The following is a 20,217-nucleotide window of genomic DNA, read 5'->3' on the forward strand; positions in this document are numbered from 1 at the left end:
TTCCCAGGCGGAATAGTCGTTTCTGCCCTAATTACCTACGGGGTATATAACGTTTTAAGTCATAACATAATAATGTACTTAAGGCTGCCAGTCGTAGGATTTCTTCCATGCAGAAATGATTCCTCCAGTTTTGAAAGTGCAGACTCACAAGAAGTGTTGCTTTTTTTTGCTGTAGAGAGCAGCCGTGTCAGTGGGAGGTAAAAAATATCACCTGGCCCCCTGAGGCTTGTTCTGTCCCTGCTAGTTTTAACTGCTAGTTTTAACATCCTCATCATTGCTCTCTCATCATCTCTCACCTCCCCAGGCTACCGGTTCTGTGTTGATGAAAGAGTTTGTGCCATTTTGCTGCTCATCTTGAAGTTATGCGAGTGACATTGTGCTGTTTAAAAAGCTGTAAAAGACGAACAAGATATTGATATGTCACGTTAAATTATGTAGAACCAAGTCTGTAGATGCTCTATCAAAGCACTTCCATTCAGCCTTCCATCCAGCCAGAGTAAACACAGTCACAGGAGCAGTCAGACCAGTGTATAATCAAACAACTGAGTTTCGATTGACTTTCAGCAGACAGAGAGCGTCAGCCGTGGGGATGATGAAGCATGTGCTGTCAGTCTCCACCGGAGATGAGGTCACTCCACAGATGTGTTTGCCAACTACCAGCCCGTAGCTAATTGTTTCGCAGGCGCTGTGCATGTGTCGGTGTCGATGCAACATCATGACTCACTGGTTTAGAGAAGTTAACAGTAACTATGAGACCTTACTAGTGAAGAAGTAACTTGAAGCCGCTATGGTTTGGCAGATATGTTTCCCTCTGCTGTGTAATCTCTCCCTCTTTCCTGTCCTTTCTGTCTTATCTACCCTTTAGTCATCGTCCCTTCCTGTCTTTTCTCTCTTTTCTTCTATCACTAAGCTCAAACATACAAAATGCTCCTCTCTCTCGTTGGCCTTTTTCTAAAACAAGTGTAAATATCACCTTACCTATGCACAGCATATACAACGTATATGTTGGCAATGAAAATCTTATATCCCATTTACATGCCTACTTATTTCCTGTCCACTAAATCAATAGTGTGTACATGTGTGGATGTATGTGTGGCAGTCATTGATCAGAAGAACAAACACTATTATCGACTGTGAATCAAACACAATGGATCTCCTGATCTGGCACTTTATTCTCTCTTGTTCTCTGCTTTGTAGCTTACAACACGTGTCTGTCAAAGTAACAAAGGGGTTAGGCCACCATGACAGGTCTCAATATTATTATCATTATTCAAAGATCCAATGGCATCACGGACATAATCAATCTTAGAACTGTTGGTCTTACATCTTGACACAAGATCGATGGCCCTTCAATTCTTTCTAAAATCTGTTTTCCAAACTGTACTTGAGATATCAAACACTGATCTTCTTAAAGGTATCCTCCAGTCTTAAAGCTTCTACACTAATGTAAAGTGGTTTTTAAAGTGTTGTATTGGCAAGGGTTCAGGAGTTGGCAGTGTATGATTAACTGATGAATAAATAATTAAACTGTGATTTGGATACATCAATTATTGTAGACATTGTTGGTGGTTCAAAGCAGTCTAAAGCGCCTTCCTGAGGGAAGCAAGTCAATACATGAGATTGGTCATTTGTCAATAGCTGTGTGAATGGAAACTTTACTTAAAGACAAAACACTTTCCACCTGATTTTTTTTGTGCAACATTACACAATATTCTGGCTAATGCACGTGTCATTCAACTTCCTGTGTAGGTGTTTCTTTGGCATAGGTTTCTTCTGAAACTTATGTGTTATAGGGCTTATAAGCTCAAAATGACCAAGCTTCTTTTGCGTAATTCCGTTAAACTGTATCATCAGTCAATTGTTAATAACCGCCGGTTCAGTAGGGTATTTACTGACATATTTTATGTTGCAGAACAAAAGGTTCAAATGTCTTAAGTATTAATCCTTTTTGACAAGGATAATCGTGATGATACATTTTCATATTGACTCATTTCTACTGTGTTTTCTATAAACTCAGGCTTTAAGTTGCTATCGTTATAAACTAAGTACTTAAAACAGCTATCCATTTCAGCAGGGCACCCTATGGACGTTAGGGGTTGACATGAGCCTGGAGTGTAATGTTTAGTGGATATGAGCATTTCTTTCTCACACTCTGCCTCTCATCTGTGTCCAGTGCTCAGCGGAGCAGGTTGGCCATCTCCATGGTAACAGGGTAATGTTCAAAGAGGGCTGTAGCAGCTTTACAGAGCTGAATGCTCTCAGGTTCAACGTCTGATCTTGAGCCACCTCATCCGCCTGTCTGGTGGAGGCTGGGAAAGTGTCATCCTAGCAATTCACCAAATATGCTGACTTTGTCCTAAATAATGTTTGCGCTAAACCTTGCGAGTAAGCTTTCCATTTTGTCAAATATTTCTAGAGCTACACAGGAAATGTGTTAGAATGGCACCCTGTTGCTTAGATCTCATTGCCAAAGAGATGTTGTCGTTGCCTGCTCCTTTACAAATAATCTAAATTAACTCCTCTAAGACCTAATCTCCTGTTTTCAACTTAAAGGGAATGAAGAAATCAAAGTTAAAAACAGGAAATGTAAATGTTTTGTCATACATTGCAAAATCCGGAGAGAAGCCTTGAATCGTGTGTGTGTGTGTGTGTGTGTCTGTGTGTGTCTGTGTGTGTGTGTGTGTGTGTGTGTGTGTCTCTGTGTCTGTGTGTGTGTCTGTGTACTCTCCACCCAACTGTTTGTGCTCCCTTTGAAGCGTAGCCCCAGTCCGTTTAATGAGGCTGTTGAATATTCATATGTGATTCTACATATAGGCCAATGCCCTTATCCAGTTCTGCTAGCTATTGGCATTCACAACAGAGGGAACACGTTTAGGCTAACACACACACACACACACACACACACACACACACACACACACACACACACACACACACACACACACACACACACACACACACACACACACACATACTTTCTTACTTGCTTTGATAGCAAACCAATTTGTGTGTGAAACCATTAAGGCGGGTGTGAAGGTGTGAACGAATATTTTTAAGATGAATGTGTGTGAGGGTGTGTGTTGGTGGACAGTCATGTTGAAAGAGAGAGGGATAAGGGGTGTAAGTTTAAAGGCACTCTTCCTCACAGTTTTTATAGGTTTCTAATCTTGGTCTGAAAGAGGAAGGAGGCTGATGTAGATCTCTGCCTCTGTCCCTGCTGCTATTTATAGACAGATGTCTGACTTTTCAAGGACATTCAAATGGTGTCATATAGATATTCCAGCGCTTGAGAAGCTGATCTTATTCTTACTACTGATTAAATAAGTTCATGCCATCATGTTAATGAACGGTACATTACATTGATTTAACAACATGTACTTTGACTGGTGATCATAGTTATTACATGAGTGGCACTTTCATCTTTAATGACATTTTTAACTTTATTGTATGTCATGTCAGCTGTGGTGAGTCACTATGGGTCATTCTTCGTGTATTTATTTTTGGCCTGCAGCTGGTCCTTCCTCTTTGGGCTGGTGTGCGTTTGTGTGTGAAAGAGGACCTTGGTGTGGGCATGCACGTGCATTTAAGCTGTTTTCTCAGCCGTTGCAGAATTGCCACATACTCGGTCAGTCGCTGAGGATGTTCTGCTCATCCTTAACCCACATGTCTCTTCCTCAGGCACTGTCCTCTGGCTAGCTTAATTTCTACTGTCTGCCTTGTTTGCTTTGACCTAGGCAACTGTCAATTTTAAGCACCAGAGTGCACCTTCTAATGACAAAGTGATGCTTGTGTTTCTCTGCTTTCTTATGAGAGGTTAGTAGATTGTTTGCGAAAGGAAATTGCCCATTCTGAGAGAGGGAGAGCAGAAAAAACACACAGACAGGGCACGCACTGCTCCCTGCCACTCCCTGCTCAGTCCATATCATTTGTGTGATTCTGATGAATAATGGATGAAGCTATAGATCGCTGAGCTCAGCTCTGCTCCACTGACCCACTTAGAAACACACATGCACATACACAATTCAAATTTGATCACAACCTCTGGGGAAATATTGTCATATTTTGTCTCCACTTATAACCGGTTCCAACTCTCTCATTCTCATGTGTGTCAGCCAGTAGGAATCCTAGGAATTTTTCTTTTTTGCATCCCATCGGAAAGGGTCACCTTCCCACTGAAATATTACCTCTGACACTGAAACAACAGTGGCAGTGTGTCTGTTTTTGTTCAGGCAAATAATCCAGTAGTTTTTATATGTTCCAGCTGAAAAAATAAATCATCACAAAATAGGCTTTTTCTTCCTTCTGACATATACTTGAATATTTCATGACTTTTCCTAATCTCTTCTGACAATCTCCTGGATTGAATTATTGTGTAACCTCATTCTCCACCCCCTCTTTTGCCATGTATCCTGTTCATCTCCTTGACGTATCTTTCCTTCCTCTCTGTTCTCGGAACCTGTGTGCCTTGAAGTGACATGAATTATTTTACATAAAGAGCTGCATCTATGTCCGTATGAGAGACAATGACAAATGCAATGAAAGTAAGGTTATTGACAGGAAACTTGAAATGAAATGTGCAGTTAAAAAAACTGACCTGCAATGTAGACAATTTTCTATAAAGCAGAGGAAACACACTGTGGTGCAGTTTATGTTCTAGCTCCCTCTTGTGGGAGGCTTTAGGTTGTTGCTTTATTCATAACACTCAATTTTAATGGTACAGAAATCCACATTCAACCTTGGATTTGCAGATCCCCAACCCTTGTACAGAGGCTCCATTATATCATTGGCTGTAGATGTATTTACCTGTGTCATGTTTGCATCAGACATGGAGGTGCAGCTTTCAGTCGGATCTGATCTCAAAAGTCTGCTTCAGTTCATGTGACATTCCATTACACTGAAAGATAATCTGAATGGGCAATGAGAGAATGAGCTCTAAGATTTTTTAAATAACAGTTGGCAAGTGCTGATGAGAACTTCCTGTCAGCGAAATCCCAATCCCTATTATCTGTCCTCCTGTTATGAAATATTCTGCTCACTTGTGGTCGAATTCAAACAGTGACTCCTTGCTAAAACTTCCCAAACACTTCCCAGGCCTCCGACTATTAAAAAAAGGTTGTTTTAAAGTGGATAGCAAGGTCAACTTAGGGTCACAATGCGTGGTATGGGGTTGGGTGGAAGAAACAAATAAAGCTGAGAAAGGGCCAGCCCAAATAATCGTTCAGGGCCAAAAAGCTGGCACTGTTTGTTCTGGATTTTTCATCTTCCTGCTTATGAATAGGCTGGCGGCATGTTTGGGACTGCATACTGCCCATTGGTACTCTGGGTATTGCAAAGCTCCAGCCAGACAAACACGCATTTTGGGCAAGTGCCCTTTCTGTTTCCATGTTGTGTAACCAGGATGGGCCAAGTAAAAACAGATCAAAATGACAACATAGACGGCGCAGGGCCTGATAGGATGGGCGCTGGATCAAGAACCGCAGCCTGAAATCATTTAAACGGGAGTTGTTTGGTGTGCGAATCTCTCTGTTCTTTCTGAGTATAAACAGAAGCAGCTCCAACTAATAGCAACTGCCACTAATGGACAAACGTAGTTTTGGCCCACGTACCGACTCTGTTTCTCTTCATATACACCCACTGCTTTGTTGTGCATACACGCACTTTGGCTCACACTGTGTACCGACACTGTCTTTGTCTCACAACTGCACATTCATACACACATAATTCCTTCTACAATACAATCCACTGTAGTTTGACATATTTTTTCTACATAATTAAATAACTTAGACATAAAAAAGATCCATTTATTTTTTATATTTAAATAACTTACCACAGTGTATGCTGCGTGGACATAATACAAAGTCTGAATCATCTCAACTGATAATGGGCCCAGCTATTTCTATGTCTAGCTCTACTGGGCATATCAGGTTTATTCTGCCTTACCGTCCAGCACTGTGAACCGTTACAGTATAACGGTTCACTTTATACTGTAAAGTGAACCGTTACAGTATACAGTGAACCTTTACAGTATAAAGGTTCACTGTATACTGTAAAGGTTCACTTTATACTGTACTTTAGCAAACCCTCACACTGATCAACAGTCATTGATCTGCTGTAAGGCTTTAATACCGACTATTTGTTTTTCTTAGTCGTTCCAATAATAAACAGTAATAATTATTTTCACTGTAATCTATGTCCAGACAAGGAATGAGACTCAGAACTTGAAATATTAGGGTTGTTGTTGTTGTTGACGTTTGTTTGTTTTCCTTCCTGCCTGGCTCTTGTGGATGCCAGGATTGGCTAGAGTTGGCTACTAAGATGTTTCACGCTCTCTGACCCCACTAGTCATAAAGGCCCCTGTGTATAAAGTACCCTGTGGTTTATGTAACTGCTAATAGGGTTGTTGATTATACTGGAGCTTAGACTAGAGTTGGACAGGGGGCTTCTTTTATGGGGAAGGTATTGTTCAGCAAGGCCTGAGCTCCGAGTCATGGTTGTCTCCTCTCTCAGGCTTTAATTACCCCCAGTCTGTGCAGACAAAGCTCTCGCTCTTCTTCCTTTACGTAACCTCTCACACTCCCAAACTACTCCACACCAAAACCCATCAGAATTTACGCTCACATGGAGGGGGTTGTGGTGTGTACGTACACAGTAAAACAATGGTTTGGTTAATTATTTAGCAGGAAAATAATTAATTAGAAAGCCTTTTATAAGATCACATAGCGTTAATTGTAATATCTCTTTAAGTTGTATGTTTCACTCTACCTCTCTATATGGCTGTGAGTTTATCAGGCTAACTCGACACACCCTTTCTGCAATAACAATCCAGCTTCTTCAGAGACAGCCTCCTGCCTTTGTCGTATTCTTCGAAAACGTTTTGGCTCTGTAGCACTCCCCTTGGCCTCAGATCAGCATCAGATAGAAATACAATGAGTATAATGTAGTATGAGTCTCTTGTTGCCTCATTCGTCCGGCTGACGGAACATTTCTTTACAAGTTGTTCTGTATGATCTCATATATGAGCTCATCAGTCAAATATTTGAAACTTGCTGCGACTCCATTTTGATCCCGAAAAATACTGCATGTAAAAACAGTTATTATTTACTCATATCATACAGTACTAGCGTGGAGCAATGGCCGAAGCTTGCCGATAGTATGTACATACTTGCTGTCATAAAGGAAAGAGAGTTGCTAGATTTTGGTAAATAGCAATACAATTACAACATAACAGCTACAAAATATATATGCTGCTACCATAATTGCAAGAGGTACACCTTAACTATAGATCACATGATACTGTTATAGCCTAAAGTCATTCTAGGACTAAAAGAAGAGCTGCTGAAGTAGTAAAGAAGAGGAAGAACACTGATAACAAATTGCTTTTATTTCCTTTCTCCACTTGATTGTGTAAATATATTTTACAGTACATATATCATTTGAAGCTGCCAAAATCATACAAAAACTAAACTTAAAATGAACTCAAAAGTAAAACTGCAGCTGAGGCACCAGATTAAATCACCTAATAAATCCTGTAGCTGCAAAGAATGTATAGCCCACTCCAGTGGTAAGATTGAAAATACTGTATGTGTGTACAGTATGTATGCAAACATATACAGCTCCGGAAAAAATTAAGAGACCACTCAAAATGTTTCTTAAATCTTTATCTCTACCTGTATGGCAGCCATTCAGTGTGTGTTGAATTCCAACACAGAGAAAACGTGTCATTAGTTTAGAGAATACAATAAAATAAAATAAAAATTAACTTAACTCAAAGACATACATATAAATAATAAAGCAAGAGAAAATGATAATGCTGAAGTGGTCTCTTACTTTTTTCCACGGCTGTGTATAAATGTATTATTTTTATTTTTATTTTCGCAAAGCTGTGATAGTATGTTTCTATTTGTGAATTGTATATTTTTGTGAAGCCCTTTGTGTTACCACTGTGTATGAAAGGTGCTACATAAATACATCTTCGTTTGATTTGATTTCTGCTGGTGTTTCAAACACTAGATAAGCATGCCTGCTCTGGATTGGCCACATCCAGCACCAGTTCAGCAGCTCATCTCCCATTAACACATGTGCACAAAATGCATTTGTGTGTGTGTTTCTAAGACAGAAAGAGATATTGTAATGTGATTCATTCATTGAAGTGGGTCATTGTGAAATAGATGTATGTGGAATACTTGGTCATTGTTTTTGCCTACAAGGAATGTCTGTCGGAAACCCACTAAAAAGAGAGCCACAAAAGGATCATAGATATCCTCTCACACTCACACATCGGGATGGGTCTATTTTAAATGCGATAAAAAATGTGTTGCCACAATCAGCACTAATTAAAAACTCCCAAATGTATCTGTAGAAAATGGCTTTATTCAACTACATTAATTGGAGAATAGAACACAAAACATGGCCTGTAATAGATACATAATTACTGCATATTGACCACTCTATCCCAAAAAATAGATATTATTGCTAAAAATTCAATTTATAACTCAAATATAATAATGCCAGAACAATCATTATTTTAAATAATGTATTAATAATGTATTTCTATTACTTAATAATTGATTATACAACTTAAAAATATTAGTTCAAATACATTTAACACACATTTCTGTCAATGCAAGGAACCGTATAGGGTGCAGCTGTTCTTTTTTGTTCCCTAATTTTGACCAGCTGATGAGGTAAAACATCTTCATTATGTATTTAGTTAGTAAGCATCAGTAACTTGTCAAGGCATGAGTATAACCCCCCAAACAAGCCTCTATGAATATGTGCTATTTGAGGTATGTAATTAAGACATTCTACAAGATAATACGTATGTAAAGATGTCATTAGTCAGCCTCAAAGTTTGAGCCTTCCTGGAGTGACAGGAGCTGCTGGGGGGCCACATTGCATCCGTAAGAGACGTCAGAGCTGTATGACACTAAGAGCAGGAATGAATGATATGTCATGCCTGAAAAGTGACAAATGATTGACCCTCTAAGAGAAACCCCTTATGACGTAGGCTCACTTACTTTATAGGGACCAGTTGCAACAGATTAAAGTAAGCCTTGTTAAGTCTTTACTAAGATTTACCAATCACTATATCAAAAAACAATTTGACTTAATATTGAGTATCTAGTTGCCAATTGCTAACTACCAGGCCCAAATAAAGTTACTACTAAAGTCTGATAATGTTGACAACATATCTGACTTGTTGCTTGATTGACATTATGTTTAACAATATTTGGAAAGCTGTAGGGACTCATCACAAAAACCCCAAATATGTTTGCCATATTGAAATATATTAGGCTACAGCAAAAACACAACACTAAAAAATCATTTTACTCAGACATACCTTTAAATAATACAACAAGAGAAAATGATAATGCTGAAGTGGTCTCTTAATTTCTACCGGGGCTGTATATACATAAATTCATACCTACATTGGTGTTGTCACGATACCAACATTTTTGTTTCGATACCGATACCAAGTCAAGAATTGCGATTTCAATACTTTTTCGATACTGTTCTTAAACAAGGGGAAACCGCTTTATTTCAAACATGGTGAAAAAAAAATCAGTCAAACAAACTACTTATAGTAGATCAACTACATTGTTCAAAAGTGTACATTAACTTTGGATAATAACACGCGGGAGAAATAAATGGAGTACTCTCTTTTCCCCTCTCCCTCTCTCCCTCTCCTGACAGCCAGTCGTATCCGTCTCATGCAGCTCAATGATTCAGTAATGAGTGACCCGAGAATAAACATATTTATAGCTGGTTTAGCTAGTTCCATATGTAGATAAGATAGTTAAGTGTGTTAGGTCTTTAACTTGAAGTAGGCTACGTGTTTTGCTCCGCGCACCGGTCCCATCACAACCGGCTGAGCTGCGGCGGTGATCATGTAGAGCTGCGTGTTCTCCGTCAGCAGAGATGTAACCAAAATATTTCCAAATTTCATTTCTTGCGTCTTTTTCGTCAACAAGCCGAGTCGCATCGGCAATAGCACTTGCACTTGCAGCCATGCTCTCGTATTGTCAATAGATATGACAGCTAGAGCGCGCATGAAAGAAGGGAGGCACTGCAGACACGGCTGCAGGGGGTGGAAGCAGAGCGCTGAACACACACAGGAAATACGGCTCTTATTAAAACAAAGTCATTCTGAAAGTACCGATACTAATGAAATGGGGGAATCGTTGCGTTTTTAACGGCAGGGTATCGCGATACCTTTCTAGTATCGGTGCACCGTGCAACAACAACCTACATTGAAAATTGATTGTAGTTATGTTTAAAATACCGTTAGCCCCTAAAACAGTTTTTTGGGCAGCTCGTGATGGTACAGGGACTCCATGTTTACATTGTAAATTGTTTTGATTAGTCTATTAAAAAAATGACAGTCTTGACAAACTAAGATTTTGTTTTAAATTTCGTTGAACCTGATTTAGTAAACCACTGTTGGCGTTGTTACTAAGATTTTAGGAAGGATGAATAGCTGAAGCAACCACATACTGCCGTAATTAAGATAATGGTAAGTGAAGTGAAATCTAAGGAAGATGGATTCAACAGTATTCAGCTTTGGTATACCACACTTTCTTTTGCAATGTTAGGGCTGAGTTCAGAGTGTCACATTGATTTAACACTGGGGTCAAACCTACACACACTCTCACTCCTATCTGAGCAAGTACCATAAGCTTACAGTCCTTACATAAGCAGCCTTTCCCCCCTAAAGCCTACCCTCTCCTTCCCGGTCCTTTAAGTCCTCCCACTCTCTCATTAAAGCCTGTATTCATGCCCCCCTGCCCCCGTCCTGTCGGCCTCTGCACAGGAGTCTTTAGTAGCCCTTGTCCTGCCTTACCCCCTACACTCCCTGCTTTGCTTGTCTCTCTAATTGGTTTGTACACTGTTGGAAGTGATGGCTCACAAAACACAGTACGAACAACCATGCGTCACAGCTCATAATAATTTGTATGTGTTTATATTAACCTCAGGTGTGCTGTTTGTAGTTGACATTTTACCACGGATACAGATTTGATCTACATTGTTATTTGATAGTGACAATTGTCTTGCAAAATTTGTACAGTTAATCGTGCCCATGACCCTTTTTCTTAATCATAATTATCCATAAGTAACTCTAGTCAAAGTGAACAACACATTGCGTCAGAGGATAAGTAACAGGGATGACGAGGCTATACTCATGGGTCATACGTACACACAGGTTTGAATAGCAGCTTTGTAATCATCATATGACCGTGTAATCTCTGTAAGCTGTGTTTTTTCTTGGGTGTGAGTTTATTCTCCACATTAAACCAGGAATGCCACTTTAAAACTAAGTTTAGGCAGTTGTATCTGTTATTGGGAATTAGAAACACGGTGTAACTGTTTGTTAGAGCACTCAGTCGGTGGAAAGTGATTCATTACAGTATGATCTACCAGGAAACTGATTGACTGCGACAATTAAACTGTGCGATAATTGAAAGGCGGGAGTTGAAGATTTTTATCCCTTTTTTTTCTGCCTGAGCTAGCCACTGCTTTGGAGCTGAGCTGGCCTAGAAACTCCAACAGAAGAAAAGCCCCCCTCCTCCCCTAACAAAGCCTTCTCACAACCCCTCTTTCCTTTGCTCCCTCTCTCTCGCTCCGTCTCCCTCTCAGTGACAGCTCCTGGTGGGCTCTCTTTTTCCTGTCTGCTCCCTCGCTCCCCTCACATCCGTCCTCTGGGTCCCTGCCTCTCATTTCTCCCTCCCCGGACTCTTTGAACGCTAAACTTCACAGTAAACTCTTCCTTCTTTTAACACTGCCTCCATCCAACCCTGAGAATTTCCATCCGATTAACCACCTCGGCTCTTTCACCCAAAACCTGCATCAGACGGACCTTTTACTCCAGAAGATTTCTAATTCCCCACAGATGCACACTGTCTGTGAAAATCGTGCCTATCGAAGCGCACATATGTGGGCTCCATAGTCTCTGTGCCTGTTGCCGTGTACTGCGGAGCGTGGGCTGGCGCTGAAGCGTGATCATGGGCTTTGAGGAGCGGCTGCTCTGTGAACCAGCAGCACAACACTGCAGAGACTCATTGGCTATCAATAGTCGTGGTGCATTGCTGAAGGGAACGAGCAGTCTATGGATTCTGAGTGTTCAATCAAGCCAACAGTAATTCCTCAGAGTAGGAGTCTCTACTTTTGTTGTCAAAGTGGGTCTTTGTCCAGTGGACTTTGAGTCAAGTGGACTTGGTTTGGGAGAAGTGTCCTGAGTGATGTGTGCTCTCTCAGGGCCACGCTCTACCCCTCTCCCCTTGCTGGAAGCCCCCCCCGGAGGACAAACAAACAGATAGACAGACAGACCCAAGTACATGTGTCTCCCCGCCATGGATGTCATACTCAACCTGGTAACTGATGACTCCTCTCCACTTCCTTCTCCCACCACTGTGAGTCTCCACCTGTAAAATGCATGTGTGTGTATTAATTGTTCACTTTGTCAATGATTTAAGTTTACATCAGGATCCCGGTACATGTTTATTCATTGACATGTTGTTTATATCTGTGTGTCAAGAGTCCGGTGCGTTGTAACTAAATAGAATACTGTTGCATGAAAAGTGTTTCAGCACTGAGAAACTACAAAATCTGGCAGACAAATCTCTCTCTCTCAGGATTTCTTCTTAAAATAATAGGGATTGAAAGTCTTTGTTTCTACAGAGGGGCCATAGAAAAGCCTCTGTGTTTTTTTCTGTTTCTCCCCAGGCTTGCACTTTCAGCTGATGTACGTTTCTTTCTTTTGGAAGTGAACATGAAGGGCTTTTCTCACACCCTCTGAATTCCTTGGGAAATGCACTGGCAGGCCTCGGCTGTGTGCACACTTCTGTCGTGCATGATTAGTACGTAGTGTTGTGTTCTGTGCTAATTCATGGGTGCAAGTGTTAAGTAAACTGCCTCTTGTCCAGCCTCCCATGGAGTTATGTAATTCTCCATATCTGGTGAATGAGGTTCATTGTTGCCACATTGGATCCCTTTAAAGGAAACAAAAGCGGATTTCCATTGAAAATATTGTTGTGTCAATTTCAGCACTGCTAAATATGGCTTGCCTGGGTGGGAACTGAAACCACAAGGACATGAAAAGGGGATGGCAGAAAAAAGACTTAGTTTTATAAATGACCAGACTTCTCACGTGCACTGCCGTTACTAAACTATAAATAACTAATGAGTGCAGCCATGGACCTGCATGCATTGGTCATGTCTGCTCTGCCCACTACAACCATACTGTGAGGCCCAAACTAATCTGCTATCTGCTTCATAAATAAAATCTGGATCACTAAATGATGTCATGTTGCTATGATAATTACTTTTGGATTAACTGCAGGGTTAAAGATCAAAACAGCTAATCAGGAGTGTGAAGTTCAGTCCGTCAGAGGGGATTGGTCTCTGTGCTTGCTGAGTGATAAGGCCAGAAAGAAACAAGTGGTGTAAATGGAGAGAAGAAGGCTTTCAAATCCACAATGACTATCTGAGGTTGGATGGATCACAGAAATGATTCAGGGACAGTGCTGGGCATAAAAACTCTGATTTGTATGTTCACCATGGTCTCATCACTCATGGATATTGTACTCTTTATATGAGCAAGCTTGGAGAACCACTGCTCCCAGCCTACTACTACTAAAACTCTGATGTTCTGTGACGGATCAGCTATGTACCTGTGTACATACATCAGAGACTGCTGTAATAGAAGAGCTGTAGAGCAGAATTCAGAAGGTACAATTTCTTGCAATCTCTCTTGCATTTTGACACAGGAAACACAAGCTGAACTCACAGGAATGCAAGACATTTCTACCAACAAGGTATTGTACTTTTGCAATTATATACACTAGCAGAAACTTGACCTTGACCATGGAGAACATAACAGTTTTTTGTAAAAGAAAATAGAAAAGGGCTTACTAAACCAAAATGTTTGTATTCAAAACAATCACAGCTCAATTCTGCCTGCCATGTAGACGCCACATATTGTATTTGAGTGAATTATATAAGCTATAAGTCTAAAACAACACATATGAGAATGTTATTTCATTATCTAAAATGTGGTGTTAAAATGATTTAACCTAAAAAAAAAGCAGCCGTCAAGGAGGAAAATTGTGGTCTGGATTCCACTTACCTTGTCCTGGTTAGGCTGTGTGACAAGGAGCTTAAGACTCTCTGTTTACACTTTGGCTATCAGAACGTTTCAACATTCACTGAACCTGAACTCCCCTGAATCTTCTGACAGAACAAACACATTGAACAGGACTTATGTCTGAAGCTTTGGGGTAGAAACCCACGAGATTACCCAAAGATTGGAAATGGTCTTCTGTCAGCATCAGGCCATGTTCTATGACCTACATTGAGCAGAGTGAAACTTAAGGCATATGTGTAGTCGGTGTGGCTGCGAGAGTATTAAATAGGGCAGTACAAGATGTTCTTGTTGCGTGTATCTAATTATGCGTGATGCATATCTAACAACATTATCCCGATAATGCTTTCTAAATGCCCGTTTGTGTGAGACATCTGGCTGTAGATCTGAGCGTTCAGGTTTGGCGGGGCTTTTCGTAGTCCACTGGTGGATCAAAGGTAGGCCAGGGTTGCCCTTAAACGGCTCTAACTAGCTTTACTTTGATCAGAGATTGTTGTATAACTCGGTCCACCAGCAGGCGGACCCAGTTATGGAAAAGTGTGAGGGAGAACAAACTCCTCCCTGTGTGTGAATGCAGAAAACCATAGTGCAGGGGACAGGTCCATGCAGACCCTTTTGTCTTTCTTACTGATAAAGTCTAATCATAGTGGGATCAGGCAGCCCCTCGTAATTACGAACCACACACACACTCAGCTCCCCTCATTAGGCTACGCAGGCTCCAGTGATGCAGTGCCTGTCTCTTCTTGCTTCAGTAGCTCAGTACATCAACACATTTGGCTCTGTCATCCCTGGGAAATTAGCCTGATCCTTCAACTCTACATCATTAATACCGTGCATGATTAGTCACAGAAAAACCCAACCATTTGGGGATGATATGGATCGTATGGACAATTTGTTCACTAACTTGAACTCTTTATCAGCATCAGAAAAACAGTACTGCTTGAGTTAGCCATATGAGTCTAAATCTGTATGAAAATTAGATTATAAATGTGCAAGCGGTGTATAAGCTGTTAAACAGAGTTCACCCTTGTAAACCTAAATGAACAGCTGTGAATACGTAACAGATAAGTGTGCCAGAAGATCACTAGGCCTTCTTATCACAATGTCTAAAACCTCTATCTACTCTGTTGCAGCATACTCCCGTCCAAAGAGTTTAGTTCGTCCTTCACCCTTTTTTATCAACACTATATTTTTGGCATTGAATTCATATATTCAGGTATTGTAGTCTTCTGCAAGACAAGAGCACTCTGGGAAATATGCGCATTTACCCTCCTGGGTGCACATGGAAGAAATACTTACACCATCTTCATGCTCGCCCTCATACAGCTATTAATACTGTTTTGTTTATAGCCGAGAACAGACCAGGTGCCGCTCTGAAACGTCACCGCTTAGTTTGCTACTGTGCCAGCGCAGCAGGCAGTTCTCTGATTCATCTGATCACCTTGGCAGCCCGTCTGGAGGATTTGATCATCATTAGACTTACTGTACAAAGTTGTTAGGTCTATCGACTCATGGATATGGCCTTTCTTCTATTTAATGCTGTTCAGTAATCAACCTGGTTCAAATTCATTTCCTTATAAAGCCAAATTGATAGCAAATCTGTGGTTTCACTTTACTCAAAGGAATGTGCCCTTAGGTGTGTGTGTGTGTGTGTGTGTGTGTGTGTGTGTGTGTGTGTGTGTGTGTGTGTGTGTGTGTGTGTGTGTGTGTGTGTGTGTGTGTGTGTGTGTGTGTGTGTGTGTGTGTGTGTGTGAGCGCGTGCGTGTGTGCATGTCTTTATAAAAGGATGTCAGACTGGTTTTTCTTGCCCTCTAGAGCTCCTCTCTATTGGCTAACAGAGACAGACCGGGAGCTGATATAGTTTCACATAAGGGATAAGACTCCCAGTCTGCCCTGTAAGCTCTTGTTTAACATGATAATACGTTTCCGTTGACTCTGTTTGCAAAGAAATGTGTCAGCCTAGTCATCAAACAAAGTCATCTCAAAAATAAATGTCTCAAAATTATGGAGTAAATCTAAAATAATCATCATCACAGGTTATGAGTTTTGTTTTGCTCAATCTTCAATGTAGTTCATTCATGTATTTGCTGTGAAAAGGAGCATACACGAGATTACAAGTATTAAAAGTGCAAGTAACTGTTATGAATTCATAAGTTGCCCTTAATATACCACAGAAACCACTAAGAGTAACATTTAATTCTTAGTTTTTATGGATTCAAGTGTCAAGGAGCATAACATTTGAAATACTCAAGCCGACTATCACTTCCTTTTAAATGTGTTTAACACACATTAGCACAATACTTGTAAATGTATTCTTTTATTTATAATAATGAACGCAGTTGTGGTATAGTAAAGCTGTTTATTAAGTGACTTGTCATTATCTGTGAACGTTTTTAGTCCCGGTTAATCTATTACAGTAAATAAGAAAAGTCCCTGACTGAGGAGCTATTTCTGCTTTGCTGGGATGAGTGGCGGCTGCCTGCAGTGCAGTTTAGAGGATGATGTCATCCCTCAGCTGTGAGTGGAGAGAGGGAGGATGGGGCGGGGCTTCCCGCTCTGCCCAGTGAACTGAGTTTCATGTGCGCTTCAACTTTCACAACACGCCCGGCGAGTTGTTGCGACAGCAGCTAAGTGAAACTTCTGAGGAACCGGCGTGGATTAACTTTACCTGGACAAATGAAAATAAATACTTCGCCTCCCGATTTGTGAAAATGCACTGGGAACAATTTATCCGTTTGACTAATGGAAAGGTGAGCCGCGTCTTGAGCATCTTGAGGTAGCTTCTTCTCTTACTGAAGATAAGTTCTTTAGTACTTTCACTCATTTGAGAGAACACTTTATATGGAGTGTGTGTTTCCTCCCGGATGGGCTGTGGTTTGTGTTGTTGACTGTGTTGCCTGTCATCAATTAGTCATGCTTTGGAGTGTGCAGGTGAGCCTCCGGTGCTTTGTTTTTACCTGTTATGGAGTGTTAGTAAATGGTAAGCCTATACAGAGGCTGAGTTTTATGAGGGCTGGATGCTTCGGTGCCTGCCTGAACTGACTCTTAGTCCTCTCTGGCTTTTTGTTTTTCTGGCTGCCTTCTGAATCCTCAAGGTGTGCTCTGTCAAGTTCAGCTGCTTATTTTGTGTGCTTGCTAAGGGATGGAAAGAATATTTTGATCACATCTGAAGCATCATTAGCTCCAATAGTATCACAGTGTGTTCTTTCCGTGAGGAAATGAGCATGCTACCAGGTTCTTCATCCTCTCAGGTAGAATTGATCTTGTTTTATGAAAAACAGGAAAACACTATTTAAAGTAATTTTTTCACAGAAATGCTTATTGTCCTTTTGATATATCAGGTCAGTGTCTGAACAAGACAGACAGAAACTTAATCCCTAAAACTGTTGTAAAAAAATCTAATATCCTGCCATATATGGTTTCATGGTGAACAAACAAAAATAGAGATTTGGCTGATAATCTTTTCATTTTGTTCTTGCTTGTTTATCCATTGATTTTTTTTTTTTATAGTTTTGCTTTCTTTTCTTTGTTAATATATGTAAAAATAAAACCGACCGCAAGTTGCCTTTTTTAGTTGTCTGAATTTGCCCTCTTTCCCGGCTTCTGGCCGCAGGAAATGCAGAAGCCTCATTTTCTGTGTGTCAGCGAAATGACTAAGCACCCAAAAATATGCAACTCACACTTTTTCTTCTTTGTCCCCCTTTCTTGAATCCCTCCTTTCCTCCCCTGGCCCTTTACCTACTCCAATCTCTCTTCTCTCTCAGATCGATCGGCTGGAGGTGAGCGGACTGGGCCAAACACCCCTGTCTTTTTCATTAGGGGCAGATGGTTCACTCCCAGGGTGTGAGGATTGCACCCCAGATCCTCAGCGCACAAAGCAGGCAATTGCCCAGCTGCAGCAGAAAATCCTCAAGCTCACAGAGCAGATTAAGATCGAGCAGACAGCCAGAGATGACAACGTTGCAGAGTACCTCAAACTGGCCAACAATGCTGACAAACAGCAAAGCACACGTATCAAGCAGGTAAAACGAGGAGTTGTTGCATTCTATTAAACTATTAATATGTATATTTCATGATTAAAATCCTGGGAACTATTTGATTTTATAATTGTATCATATGACAATCAGTGCAATCCCTCAAAACCTGTTTGTTCAGTATGTCTCTGGCAGTAGGGAGAGAATGTTCTACATAAAAGTTTAGGGGGTTTTTGAGTCAAATGTTTTTTCCCTTTACTAATCAAACCTGTCCTATGGCTCTCAGGTTTTTGAGAAAAAGAACCAGAAGTCTGCGCAGACCATCCATCAGCTGCAAAGGAAGCTGGAGCACTACCACCGGAAGCTACGGGAAGTGGAGCACAACGGTATCCCCCGCCAGCCCAAGGATGTTCTGCGGGACATGCAGCAGGGCCTGAAGGACGTCGGAGCCAAAGTCACAGGCTTCAGTGAAGGTGTGGTGGACAGTGTTAAGGGAGGCCTCTCCAGCTTCTCCCACGCCACCCACTCTGCAGCCGGGGCTGTCGTCTCCAAACCCCGTGAGATTGCGTCACTAATTCGTCACAAATTTGGCAGCAATGAAAACATCCCCTCACTTAAAGACTCTTTAGACGACCCCTCAGTAGAAGAAGCTGTGACAGGGGCCGGTGTACGTTCACTCTGCAACGCTGGGCATCAGCTCGAGCCGAGTCCTAAGTACGGCAGCGAAGACGACTGCTCTAGTGCTACTTCAGGCTCAGCGGGGGCCAACAGCACCACAGGGGCACCCGGAGGTCCCCCAAGTTCCAAGGGCAACACACTAGAGAGGAGTCAGAGCTCAAACCTGGACATGCTGCTGCAGGAGATGCAGGAGCTGAGGGAGGGCCAGACGAGGCTAGAGGAGAACCTTGATGGTTTGAAGAGCCACTATCAGAGGGACTACACGGTTGTCATGCAAGCTCTGCAGGAGGAACGCTTCAGGTAACGAGATAAAGATGACTTATTAGAGTGTGTCTTGTGCAATCCTAAGCACTTCCTGTTTTTCAGGGAATCCCCTTAAATTCTAACAGTGGGTAATCAGGAAAGTTTTCCTATTCTTTTGGAAACATACACCTGATTACAATACTGATCGTTGATCTCTGCTGACACATCATCAGGGGCAACACTCGCCCCGCTCATGCTTTGGAGAGATCTTTTATCAAACCTATCACGCTGTAGATAAAAACAAAACCTTGACCTGAACCTTCTTTACATAAACATGTCAGGCCTGCATAGACGTCTTGCACTCGGCCTCAATGCACAAATTCGTTATACAGATTTAGAGTGGCAGTCTTTTGGTCTCCTATGGATCCCCCTTTAACAAGTGGCATTTAGAATGAACTTAATATTAGAATTTACGATCTTTATTTTAGTTTTGTTGTTTAATAATAGCAATTGAACACTTCCCAAAAGTGACAGAACCACCTGCTACAATTGTCCCCTAGTGTCCTTTATGTTAAAAGATCTTTGGTTATTTCAGCCTTTGTCCCAGCGGCGCATATCTTGCTTGGACTCAGACGTCTCTCTGAAGCTTTTGCTTTGTCTTTCGGCAGTTGGCTGTAAAAAAACACACTCACATTCCTACAGACAAGACAAGAGGGCACGAAGATAAGGAGGGCAGGACAATGGAAAGGAGGGTAGATATAGTGAGTGGCTTACATAGTAAAAGAAACATGAGCATTTTTCTCCCTGAAATGTCCATCTGAACGCAGAGCAGTCAGTGCTTGTCCTTTTAAGACCAAAATAATAAAGAACAGAACAGAGTGATGACTGGGAATTGTGGGGGAAATCATTTATAACCCTCATGTTGCTATATAACTCTTCAGGAAAGGAATCCCTCCCATAAAAATGGACTTTCCTAACTTGGGCCGCAAATGATTATTATTTGTTTTGTTCATGACTGCAGCGCTGAAGCTATTTATAGATCAACATACAATCCAATCAACGTTATTTTAACAATGGTTCCAGTTTTTCCAATGTGAATACTTTTTAATAATAATTGAATATCTTTGGGGTTTTGAAGACACCAGTTTGGGCTCTTTAAACATGCTTTCCCCTTTCTCTATTTTC

At 41.2% G+C, this 20,217-nt stretch overlaps 1 protein-coding gene across 7 annotated transcripts in view; it reads left to right on the forward strand.

Annotated features, from left to right (window-relative positions):
• The window catches only part of tmcc1a (transmembrane and coiled-coil domain family 1a), a 41,404-nt gene that overhangs the window by 16,869 nt on the left and 4,318 nt on the right, over positions 1-20,217 (forward strand). For 5 of the 7 annotated variants that reach the window (XM_063885926.1, XM_063885941.1, XM_063885933.1 and 2 more), the window contains 2 exons: positions 17,902-18,159; positions 18,398-19,089. In XM_063885926.1, the coding sequence (XP_063741996.1) occupies positions 17,902-18,159; positions 18,398-19,089 (950 nt within the window). Of the gene's footprint in view, positions 1-12,171; positions 12,408-16,204; positions 16,888-17,901; positions 18,160-18,397; positions 19,090-20,217 lie in introns of those variants that run through there. The other 2 variants (XM_063885960.1, XM_063885967.1) reach the window with 2 other exon arrangements.

Source organism: Eleginops maclovinus, chromosome 1 (genome assembly GCF_036324505.1).
Source record: "Eleginops maclovinus isolate JMC-PN-2008 ecotype Puerto Natales chromosome 1, JC_Emac_rtc_rv5, whole genome shotgun sequence".
Taxonomy (NCBI): domain Eukaryota; kingdom Metazoa; phylum Chordata; class Actinopteri; order Perciformes; family Eleginopidae; genus Eleginops; species Eleginops maclovinus.